We start from the raw sequence: 12,141 nt of genomic DNA, 5'->3' as shown, positions 1-12,141 counted from the left end.
AACAATAATAGTAACAGTGAATGCACGTAACTCTTGCTATGTGCCAGGCACTGCCCTGAGCACATCACTCATTGATTGAATAGCTTTATCTTCACAACCATCCATAAGTGCATTCTGGATCTATCCCCAGTTTAAGCGAGAAAACAGATACCATGGGAGATGACACAGTCTCCCAGCTGATAACTGGCAGAGCAAGTGTCAACCTTGGTGGCCTGGCCCATGTCTGGCTCTTCACCCCTGTGCCTCTCTGCCTCTTGTAATTATCATAATTGCCAATAATTATACTAATTAGGAAGTAATAGTAACACTTAGCTCTTGTGAACACTTTCCAAGTGTCAGGCTTGTGTGACTTCAAGATATTGTCTCATTGAACGCTGACGACAAGTCTATTATGGCGATTTTTCAGTGGAGTAAATGGAGGGCGAAGGGGTAAGGCTCCCCCAGCCAAGGTCACCCACCCAAGACACGGTTCCCATCCATGATTTCCCCTCCATTAAAGGGCTGACCTTGGAAACTCTTAGCAAGGGAGGGATTCCTGGGCGAAAGGGAAATCGTTCTTCCAAACCTATCAGTTCCATCAGTGGAGGGTCAGAGCTGGCGTCACGAAGATGGTTTTTAAAAAGGCAAAGAGTGCAGCTAAGAGGATTAGTTGTCACCTTGTGGGCCCCACACCTGATGAGAAATCACTTCATTGCTCCTGCCCCGGGAGGTCACCAGTTCTCAGCTGTGAATCAAGCCATTAGCGGCAAGTTTCAGAGACTAGAAACAATCATCTCTGTCATTATTGAGCCTTTCCGGGCATCACCAAGGCTCCCTGCTGATCCTGCCCAGAGACTCCCAGCCCACTGTCCTTCCTGGCTTCCTTTATTCACACGTGCGTACGGTGCGTTCCGTAGTGCTAATGATAACAGTGGGCATTGATTTTAGACCAGACACTATGTAATGATTCCCAATTGTTCCATTATTCCCCTTCTACCTTCTCTCTGCCAGGCGCCAACACCTACGGTCTAGCATTGACTCAGTTTCCCCCCTCCCAAAGTTGACTTGCTTTATTCTCAGTACGTTTGAAAGGGAACTGCAGATCAGTGATGTTTGTATTTGAATATGCATCAGCATCACCTGGAGAGCCCATTAAGACACAGATGGATTCCACTCTCTGAGTTTCCGGATCCAGGAAGGCCCAAGAATTTGCATCGCAGGTTCCCAAGCATCGCCGCTGCTGCTGCTCAGGAGTCCAGTCTGAGATCACTGGCTTAGATCACTCCTCTAATTGGATCCCTTGGCATAAAAAATGATGTGCTGGGGAGCTCTCTGCAGGAAATAGAATCCCCCACATGGTTCAAATAAAGGCTGTTGGATGAAAGAACTCATAGAGGCATGGGAAGGGTTGAGAGAACCTGAGGCACCCGAAGGCTGACAGCAGAGTGGCGCTGTTACCAGCCTTGGGCAGGAAGGAGAAAAGGGCAGAGCGGTGTTCCGCTGCCTGTAAGAATAGTAGCTGTGTCAGAGGAGCTGTAGTTGTGGGCAGAAGAATGAAGTCACTGCCAGAAAAGTGGACAGAGACTGAGAGGGGGCAGGCAGAAACATGCTGACCTCTCTCCTCCCATGGTCCAGTTTCCAGCTAGTGCCCCCCATTGCTGACTCAGAGGGCCAGGGAGCCTGGGGATGCTGTTCTTAAGGAGTCAGTCCCCTGGGGCACAGAGCAGGGCAGAGAGGGGTGGAGAGCAGTGGCCTGTGAGGGAAGAGAGGATGGGGGAGATAGTTCCCAGCACAGAAGGAAACTGTCAAAATGTTCTTCAGGTCTGCCTTGCTGTTGTTCAGCCACTCAGTCGTGTCCGACTCTTTGCGACCCCAGGGACTGCAGCCAGGCTTCCCTGTCCATCACCAACTCCCGGAGCTTGCTCAAATTCATGTTCATCGAGTCAGTGATGCCATCCAACCATCTCATCCTCTGTCATCCCCTTCTCCTCCTGCCTTCAATATTTCCCAGCATCAGGGTCTTTTCCAGTGAGTTGACTCTTTGCATCAGGTGGCCAAATTATTGGAGCTTCAGCTTCAGCATCAAGTCTGCCTAGGAACTGCTGAAGATCTGAACATTGTTTCAAACACAGTGTTAGGAAGGTATTAAGAACATATTGGCAACAAACAGAGAAGCTTGGTGGAGCTGATAAAGTTTTTAACATAATGGAAAAATGAATAGTGTTTTCACTTAGATGCAGACAATTTAATGTTGTGCTTCTTCACACTTAACTCCACCTTGCCTCTGGTGGTATTACTGAGTCCAAGCTTGTACATGCACAGAAGGCAAATAAATCGTGCTGTTGGGGCAAGGAATAATGGCTTGATTCAGAAGGCTAGCAGACTGAGAAAATGGGAGACTAGTGTCCCAAAGAACCATCTTGCCCGAGTTAGAATTCAGGCTTTTTTTATACTAAAAGGGGAGGGGTTGTGGCTAGTGTTGCAAACTTCTTGGTGTAGGAATTCTTTGTTCTTGCAACTGTCCACCTAGTTCAGGACATAATATTCATGTAAACCTCCAGTGAGACAAATGTTATTCTGTGTTCTGCCACTTTTGAAAAATCTCTGTATGAATGGGAAAGTGTCACACTTTTAAAGGTCAGAACCTTGAGAATGGGCCATCCTGTATGTTTCAGGCTACAGGCAACATTCTTAACTTGTAGCAAAAGCAACAGAATACAACTAAGACTTGTTGCAGCCAAATAAGTAAGTAAATAAGTAAATAAACTGTTGTTGTTCAATTGCTAAGGCGTATCCGACTCTTTGCGATCCCATGGACTGAAGCACGCTAGACATCCCTGTCCTTCACTGTCTCCTGGAGTTTGTTCAAACTCATTGAGTTTGTGATGCCATCCAACCATCTCATCCTCTGTCGCCCCCTTTCTCCTCCTGCCTTCAATCTTTCCCAGCATCAGGGTCTTTTCCAATGACTCAACTCTTTACATCAGGTGGCCAAAGTACTGGAGCTTCAGCTTCAGCATTAGTCCTTCCAATGAATGTTCAGGGCTGATTTCCTTTAGGATTGACTGGTTTGATCGCCTTGCTGTCCAAGGAACTCAAGAGTCTTCTCCAGCGCCATAATTCAAAAACATCAATTCTTCGCTGCTCAGCTTTCTTTATGGTACAACTCTCATATCTGTACATGACTACTGAAAAAACCATCAGTTCAGTTCAGTTCAGTTGCTCAGTCGTGTCTGACTCTTTGCGACCCCATGAACCACAGCACACCAGTCCTCCCTGTCCCTTACCAACTCCCGGACTCATGTCCATTGAGTCGGTGATGCCATCCAACCATCTCATCCTCTGTCATCCCCTTCTCCTCCTGCCCTCGATCTTTCCCAGCCTCAGGGTCTTTTCAAAAGAGTCAGCTCTTCGCATCAGGTGGCCAAAGTACTGGAATTTCAGCTTGAGCATCAGTCCTTCCAATGAACACCCAGGACTGATTTCCTTTAGGATGGACTGGTTGGATCTCCTTGCAGTCCAAGGGACTCTCAAGAGTCTTCTCCAACACCACAGTTTCAAAAAGCATTCTAATTCTTTCTGTCTAGCTTTCTTTATAGTCTCCAAACTCTACATCCATACATGACTACTGGAAAAACCATAGCCTTTGACTAGAACAGACCCTTTTGTTTGGCAAAGTAATGTCTCTGCTTTTATAATATGCTGTCCTAGATTGGTCATAACTTTCCTTCCAGGGAGTAAGCATCTTTTTAATACTGGCTCAGTCACTCTGCACTGAATTTTGAGGCCCCCAGAATAAGTCTCCACTATTTCTTACATTGGTTCCTCTATATATGATAAGTGATGGGACAATGCCATGAATTATCTTTTTCTAATGTTGAGTTTGTAGCAACTTTTCACTCTCTCTTCTTTTCATCGAGGCTCTTTATTTTCCCTCACTTTTGCAGGTAGTTGTCATCTGCATATCTGGGATATTGATATTTTCTCCCACACTTGAATTCCAGCTTGTGCTTCTACCAGTCCTAGTTTCTTTACTCATGATGTACTCGACATATAGTTTAAATAAGCAGGACATATACAGCCTGATGTGCCTATATTTCCTTTTGGAACCATGTCCAGTTCTAACTGTTGCTTCCTGACCTGCATACAGGTTTCTTAAGAGGCAGGTCAGGTGGTCTGGTATTCCCATCTCTTTCAGAATTTTCCACAGTTTATTGTGATCCACACAGTCAAAGGCTTTGGCATAGTCAATAAAGCAGAAATAGATATTTTTCTGGAACTCTTTTGCTTTTTCAATGATCCAGCAGATGTTGATCTCTGGTTCCGCTGCCTTTTCTAAAACCAACGTGAACATCTGGAAGTTCACGGTTCATGTATTGCTGAAGCCTGACTTGGAGAATTTTGAGCATTACTTTGCTAGTGTGTGAGATGTTTGCAATTGTGAGGTAGTTTAAGCATTCTTTGGCATTGTGTTTGTTTGGGATTGGAATGAAAACTGACCTTTTCCAGTCCTGTGGCCACTGCTGAGTTTTCCAAATTTGCTGACATATTGAGTGCAGCACTTTCACAGCATCATCTTTTAGGATTTGAAATAGCTCAACTGGAATTCCGTCACCTCCACTAGCTTTGTTCATAGTGATGCTTCCTAAGGCCCACTTGACTTCACATTCCAGGATGTCTGGCTCTAGGTGAGTGATCACACCATCGTGATTATCTGGGTCATGAAGATCTTTTTTGTACAGTTCTTCTGTGTATTCTTGCCATCTCTTCTTAAAATCTTCTGTTTCTGTTAGGTCCATACCATTTCTGTCCTTTATTGAGCTCATCTTTGCATGGAATGTTCCCTTGGTATCTCTGATTTTCTTGAAGAGATCTCTAGTCTTTCCCATTCTATTGTTTTCCTCTTTTTCTTTGCATTGATCGTTGATGAAGGCATTCTTATCTCTCCTTGCTATTCTTTGGAACTCTTCATTCAAATGGGTATATCTTTCCTTTTCTCCTTTGCTTTTCGCTTCTCTTCTTTTCACAGCTATTTGTAAGGCCTCCTCAGACAGCCATTTTGCCTTTTTGCATTTCTTTTTCTTGGGGATGGTCCTGATCCCTGTCTCCTGTACAATGTCACAAACCTATGTCCTATGTCCTAGGTCCTATGTCTCCTGTATTGGCAGGTGGATTCTTTACCACTAGCGCCATTCTTCATGGAGCATGGCCAAAGCCTCCAGTGGATCTGCTAGTCAGGCCCCCTTCCAGAGTGAGCCTCCTGGCATATCTTTTCCTTGCTGAGGCCTTTAGGACAACACCTACCTCTGCGTCATGGGTCAAGCCCATGTTTTTCAGCCTGGTTCCCAGTGTTACCAACCAAGGTTCTTAGCCTCCTTAATCAACACAAATTGATAAGAGGCCAGGCAGGTAATTCAGGCCAGGCCTTATTGGGGGCCTCTGATGCAGCAGGAGGGAGTGAGAACAAGCAACAGTTTCTCTTACTTGCTCCCCCAGCAGGGTGGAGCTCTCCCCAGAGGGGAGAGGACAAGCTGTTTCCTTGTATGGGGTGATGGTAGGGGAGAGTTCAGGGATCTGGCCAGAGGGGTAGCTTGCCCACCTCTTTGTTGGTGGTGTGTGTAGGGGTCATGAGCAGTACCTGCTTTTGCTCCCAGATCTTTAGTGGTGATAGTTGTTTTCTTAAAGAGTGTTTTTTTACTCTGTATTTTACTTACATATTTTTTGGCTGTGCTGGGTCTTCCTTGCTGCTCACGGGCCTTCTTCAGTTGTGACAATTGCGGGCTACTCTTTAGTTGTTGGTGCAAAGGCTTCTCATTGCAGTGGCTTCTCTTGTTGCAGAGCGTGGGCTCCAGAGAGCCAGCTCAGTAGTTGTGGTACACTGGGCTTAGCTGCTCCAAGGCATATGGGATCTTTCTGGACCAGGGATGGAACCATTGTCCCCTGCATTTACAGGCAGATTCTTTACCACTGAGCCACCAGGGAAGCCCTGGGTTTTTGGTCTTTTTGTATCTTATTGTCCATTATTTGCCCCAACTGTGCAGGCGCACAGTTATTTTTAGTCCCTTATAGTTTCTTTGTGTTTTTGTTGCTTGAAGAGAGTTTTGTCCAGGTGCAAGCATTGCAACCAAGGGTCCCAGGTCCCAGCCTGTCTCACCAGCATCCTTAAGACTCATCTACTTTCCCCTGTGACCTCCTTCCCCACCACACCTCGTGGCCAGCTGGGCTTGGGATCATTGAGAATGCCCTCCCCTCACCACAATCCCAGTCTGTGGCCCTCTTCCTGCAGGAATTCTGGCTCAAGAATTCTTAGGGATGCTGGAGTGCATGTAGATGAGAGCTGTGGCCAGGGAACCCAACTTCCCACATATAACTTCAAAGTGGCCACTCTCTCTTGCTAATTTATAACCTTCCTGCCCATGATGGTTTCTGGAGTCAGAGAGGCCTGAGTTTGAACCCAAACTGACTGTATCACTCACTACCCAGATGTGTAGACCAGTGGCTTAATCCTTTGGCACCTCAGTTTGCTCATCTATAAAAGGGGTGCTGCCTTGCTAAGCTGTCAGGAAGACTAGGGGAGATCATGCGTGTGAATACTGGTGTCTGAGGCCAGAGTTCTGGAAGCAGATCCTAGGATGAGGATCCATGTGCACGTCATTTATAAAGAAATGCCCCCAGGGAAGGGCTTTCCATGTGGCACTGGTGGTAAAAAAAAAACCTACCTGCCACTGCAGGAGACCTAAGAGATGTGGGTTCGATCCCTGGGTTGGGAAGATCCTCTGGAGGAGGGCATGGCAGCCCACTCCAGTATTCTTGTCTGGAGAATCCCCTGGACAGAGGAGCCTGATGGGCTACAGTCCATGGGGATTGCAAAGAGTGGGACTCGACTGAAGCAACTTAGCACGCATGCACACCCCAGAGGAGAGTGGTAAGGGAACTGGAGAGAGCAGAATGGGGAGGGGAGGAAGGCAAGTGAAGGGTTGATGTCAGGCCAGAGCCCAGGAAGGGCAGCTTCCACTTTGGCCCAGAGGGAATTTTGCAATGTGTGTCCGGTCCCAAAATTGCCTCTGCCAGAGCCACGGGGCAGGACCACCCAGATCAGCCTCTGGCTGATGACATCGCAGAGAAGAAAAATGTAAGTTTCCAGGTACTTTCTGAATGAAGATGGGCAAAATGAAGTCCAAAGACTGCCTGAAGACAATCCTCCAAAGACAGAAAGACTGAAAAGAAGTGCAAGGACATCGGGTGGAACATTAACACCTTCCAGTATGACTTGGCACCAGAAAGATGCCTAAAAACCCTGGCCCTGAGTGCGGCATTGCTGCTACTATAGCATAACCTCAGCAATGATCCTGCTTCTTACTATAGTTACTAATTTCCTTGCCTTGGGTGGGCTGAAAATTTCAGACAGATGCTCTGAGCCCAGTGGGTAGACAGGAAAATAAATCTGGCAGAAAGAAGCAGCATAACCCCAGCTACGCATCTGAGATTCCAGCGCCTGTTTCTCCGTGGTTAACTCACTCCTGGAGCATCTCACTGCCCCACGCCCATGCCATCTCCCATCCCATCTGAAAGAGCAGAGTTGGGCCCTGCTGGGAGGGGCAGGTGGTGGGGTGTGGGCTTGGCCCCAGGCCCACGTGGGCAGGAGGAGAGCATCCGCTGGGGGAGCGGGGGCGATGTGGGGGAGTCGGCTGAGTCAGAGAGCCTCACCGTGGTGAGGGGCGGCCTCCTCCCACCAGCAGTGCAACAGCAGCTGGAGGTAAAGGCTTCTGGGAGCGAGACCAGGCCTCCCTGCGGGCATCCGCCCCCCTGCAGGGCCCCACTCACCCTGCACCTCCTGCCTTCCTCCCCGCTGCCTGGTGGGCCCTGGGCCAGCAAAGGGCTTTGGAGGCTGCAAGTGTTCGGTGCCAGGGGGTGTTTTAACAACATCCAGGCTGCCAAGAGCACATTATTCTCTTACAGAAATCCAAGGGATTGCCCAAGAGAGGTGATATTTTTGTAGCACAAAAAGAGAGAGAGAAAGAGAATAGAAAAGTTCTTCAAAGCTCTGAAAGGCCTGTTGTGTCAGGAATGATAGTGGATGTTTGAGAATCTGGGTCCTTCATCAGCCAATAGACAGGGGATCTGAAATTGCTGTTTGTTTGCTTCCTTCACTGGATGGCGTGTATTGGGTGTCCCTAGGACATTAACGTGGAGGGAACAGCTTGTGCAAAGGCAAAGAGATAGGGAAGGACAGCTTGTGAGAAAAGAAAAGCTGAAGATCAGTACTGTTGATTGTAAGAGATGGAAATTCTACCTCTAACCAACTTAGGCAAAGAAAAAGAATTCTTGGTTCCCCTGATTGAAAGAACGAATGACTGGCAGTTTCAGGCATGGCTGGATCTAGGGGCTCAAACAATGTCACAGGACATGATCTTCCTTTGTCTCTTGGTGCTGCCTTTCTTGGCCTTGGCTCTGCCTTCAGGGAGGCCCTTGCTACTCAGTGCAGCCACTTTCATCCTTCCCAATCTCAAACTGAGTGGAAAAAAGGGAATTTTCTTTCCCAGTAGTTCCAGCAAAAGTCCTGTGTCTGACTCATTGAGCTGTCTTGGGTCATACGTCCATCTCCTGCTGGCCAGGTCTGGTCCATAGTTCCTTCTCAAAACCTATGGTTAGTGTGGCTTGGAAGGTAAGTGGTTTCTAGAAAAAAAAATGGGGTGGGTACAGGGTAAATAAAAATGTAAGTGTCAACCATGATGTGTGTAAGAGCTGGGATGTTTATAGCTACAGGCAGCAGAGACTACCACACTGGCCAGCTTAGCTATAGGGAAGCCTGGGGGGTTGGTGGTTGGTGGTCAGGGTATCCCAATAAACTTCCCTGGTGGCTCAGTGGTAAAGAATCTGCCTACAATGCAGGAGACAGGAATTCAGTCCCTGGGTGGGGAAGATCCCCTGGAGAAGGAAATGGCAACCCACTCCAGTATTCTTGCCTGGGAAATCCCATGGACAGAGGAGCCTGGCGGGCTACAGTCCATGGGGTCGCAAAGAGTTGGACCTGACTTAGCAACTAAACAACAATAACAATGAGATCATCTCTCCATCTCTCTGCTCAGCAGCTAGTGTCAGCCCTGAGATGGCTCTCAGCGGCAGTCACTTTACAGATGAGAAAGAGAGCCTCTTATCCAGCCACAGGATGGAAGTTCTTCCCTCCAATCTGAATGGACCCGCTTATGGTCCACGTGTCTGCCTGGACCAGGAACCATCGCCCCAAGAGTGCCATGATCTCACGGACTTCAGCTAGGGTTCCTGAGCCAGTTAGGACCCATCTTAGATCCGATGGTCTTCTCTAAAACAACTCGATCCCCCAACCTAAGGGCACGGGGTGGAGTGAACACAGGGAGAGCCCGCCCTGTGGGTCCTCATCTCACAACCTCCCTCCTCCTCCGTGCAGGGGTCCTGTGGCTGTCGGTGGTCTCTGAGGTCCTCTACATCCTCCTGCTGGTGGTTGGCTTCAGCCTCATGTGTCTCGAGCTCTTCCACTCCAGCAATGTCATCGACGGGCTCAAGCTCAATGCCTTCGCGGCTGTCTTCACGGTGCTCTCAGGTAAGGCAGAGGCCTCGGGCAGTGGGGGAAGAACACACCAGAACCAACCCTGTACTCAAGAGCAGAGGAAAATGCGGGGGGTGGAGCCACCTTCGGGCTAAGACCTGATTGGCCCCCCCGGGTGACTGTGGACCAATCACTTCTTTTCTCTGAGCCTCAGTGTTACAATTTGTAGAGTGGGATTTGTCTGCTTCCTTATTCTCTGAACCAGCACGTGTTTAATGGGGTCTTGTGTGCCAGGTTGGGTGCTAAGAAGTGCCGGGGTTAGAGTAATGAATGGAAACAGACAGTTGCGGCGCTTGGTGAAGCTTAACACATGCGGGACAGAGAGATGGTTAGCTGGAGAGGTTTCCAGGAGATGAATGCCACATGGTGAGGTGATGGATGTGTGCACAAGGGAGAGGGAGGTGGTCATGAGAGTGGCCAGATGGTGGTGTCCTGAAGGATGTGAAAGGGGAACCTGTTGGGGGTGGTGGGCACGTTGATTATCTGCTTTAGCTTATTGCCCTTGAGACATCCTTGGGGAGATGGCCAGCAGGAAGCCAAATGAACAAACCCATCTGGAAGCTCAAGGATGAGGGTGGGGTGAGCAGAGATCATGGGCAAAGGCCAGGGATTTGGAGGGTTTTAGGAAGAGCTGGTTGGTTGGCGGCGGCAGCCCGACTCCAGGAACTGGAGACAGAAGACTCCAAGGAAAGGTCATTGGATTAGGTGGCCAGGTGCCCAGAATAGCTTTAGCAGATCCAGGTCATAAGGGGTTAAGCCGGGAGTTGGCCAGAAGGGAGTGAAAGGAGCCCGTAAACCATAACTTCAGGAGGCCTGACAGATAGAGCAGTGGCTTGGCTGTGTACGACAGCTATTCCTCAAAAGCCAGATGTAAATTGAATTTCTATAAATCTAATCCTATTCTTCATGCACTGGAAGAACTCTCTGTTTAATGAAACTGAAACGATGAACCTTTAGGTAAGGGAAATAATCGGCCCCTAATTGAGGTATGTATATATAACAGAAGGATCTCTCAAAGAATAGGGAGCAGAATTCAAGAAATTATAGCATGATCCATAGATCACAACGCGTGCATCGTCATTCCCAGGATGTGGGCAATCTAACCAAAATAGTAAAGGGAAGGACAGAAAATCAGAGTGAGCCTCACGGCACAGTGTTGATTTCGGCCCCCTGCTTACTCTGTTTTAGCTATTCCAGATCGAGAGAGAGTTTATTCTTTTTTTGCAGTTGTTAAATGCGTTTATTATGCCTAAAATCAGTTTTCATTCATAGTTCTTTTTCTCTTTTAATGTTTTATTCATTTATTCAACTGACGACCTGCTGGGCTCCAGGGAAAGTACTAGGTTTGGGGGAGTCAAAGAAAAAATAATTCCATTGTTGCCCTCCTGAAGTTTATGATCTTGGAGAGATATAGACTCAGAGATACGGCCTCATTAAAAGATTGTAACTTGGTGAACTGGGAGGGGTGAGTCCTGCGGGGCAGGATGGGGGTGGGGTGGGGAGGTAGGGGGTGGGGAAGGGGTGGAATGTATGTTTGCCTGGGGGTGCGGATGGGTCGGGTGGGGAATGGGCAAGCAACCATGTGAGCTGAGACTTTGGAATAAACTTTGAGTTTGCTTGATAGACAGCTTGCGTGCATGCATGCTGGGTGGCTTCAGTTGTGTCTGACTCTGTGACTCTTTGGACTGTAGCTTGCCAGGCTCCTCTGTCCATGGGATTCTACAGGCCAGAATACTGGAGTGGATTGCAGTGTCCTCCTCCAGGGGATCTTCCCGACCCAGGGATCGAACCTGTGTCTCTTATGTCTCCTGCATTGGCAGGCGAGTGGTCAAGTACTTTACCATCTGAGAAGCCCAGTGGATAACTTGGGGAGGGCATTCTAGGTGGAGAGAACAGCATAGGAAAAAGCCTAGTGAGTTGTCATATTCTGGCAACTTCATGTAGTTCAATGTGATGGGAGTGTGGAAAGTCAGGTGAGGAGGAATGTTGAGAGATGAGGCTGGAGAGCTGGGTGAGGCTCTTGGTGCTTTGCAAAGGTCTGTAGAGTTTATCCTGCAGGCAATAGGGAGCCACTGAAGAATCCAGAGCAAAGGGTGATAGAGTCAGGTTTGCATTGGGGGATGAGGATTCAGGGTGCAGCACGGGCAGAGTGGAACAAGAATGGAGGTGAGGAGGCCGGAGAGGAGGTGAGAAAGGGTGAGGGCCCCAGCACTGTGTAGCCCCAGGGCCCTCCAGTGAGGAGTCAGCAGGGCTTGCAGACTCATTAGGTGAGATAAGCAGGAGTGGGTGACTGTGGAAAAGCTGAGCCTCTAGGTCAGGGGTTCCTAGTGTGGAGTCTATAGACTTGAGGGCATCCATGACCCTGGATGGGGGAGAAGTTGCATCTTTATTTCTCTTAACTTTACCTGACATTTAGAATATCTTTTAAATATGAAGGGAGGCAACACTTCCCAGTTGTGGGCGGCACCTGTGATGCAGCCACCAATAGGAACCGCAGTTTTCATATCACGCTATGGTTGTGCAGATATCTTGCAATGCACTCCTTCGAAAGGGCAATGCTTCTTAGAGCTTCCGCT

General features: G+C 48.4%; 1 protein-coding gene across 4 annotated transcripts in view; it reads left to right on the top strand.

The window, feature by feature from the left end:
* The window catches only part of GSG1L (GSG1 like), a 252,984-nt gene that overhangs the window by 156,471 nt on the left and 84,372 nt on the right, over positions 1-12,141 (top strand). For 3 of the 4 annotated variants that reach the window (XM_043456575.1, XM_043456572.1, XM_043456576.1), the window contains one exon: positions 9,407-9,559. The exons of the other annotated variant lie outside the window; for it this stretch is intronic. In XM_043456575.1, the coding sequence (XP_043312510.1) occupies positions 9,407-9,559 (153 nt within the window). The remainder of the gene's footprint in view (positions 1-9,406; positions 9,560-12,141) is intronic. 4 annotated transcript variants of the gene reach the window in all.

Source organism: Cervus canadensis, chromosome 32, assembly GCF_019320065.1.
Source record: "Cervus canadensis isolate Bull #8, Minnesota chromosome 32, ASM1932006v1, whole genome shotgun sequence".
Taxonomy (NCBI): Eukaryota; Metazoa; Chordata; class Mammalia; order Artiodactyla; family Cervidae; genus Cervus; species Cervus canadensis.
This window is presented reverse-complemented; position numbering and strand designations above follow the sequence as displayed.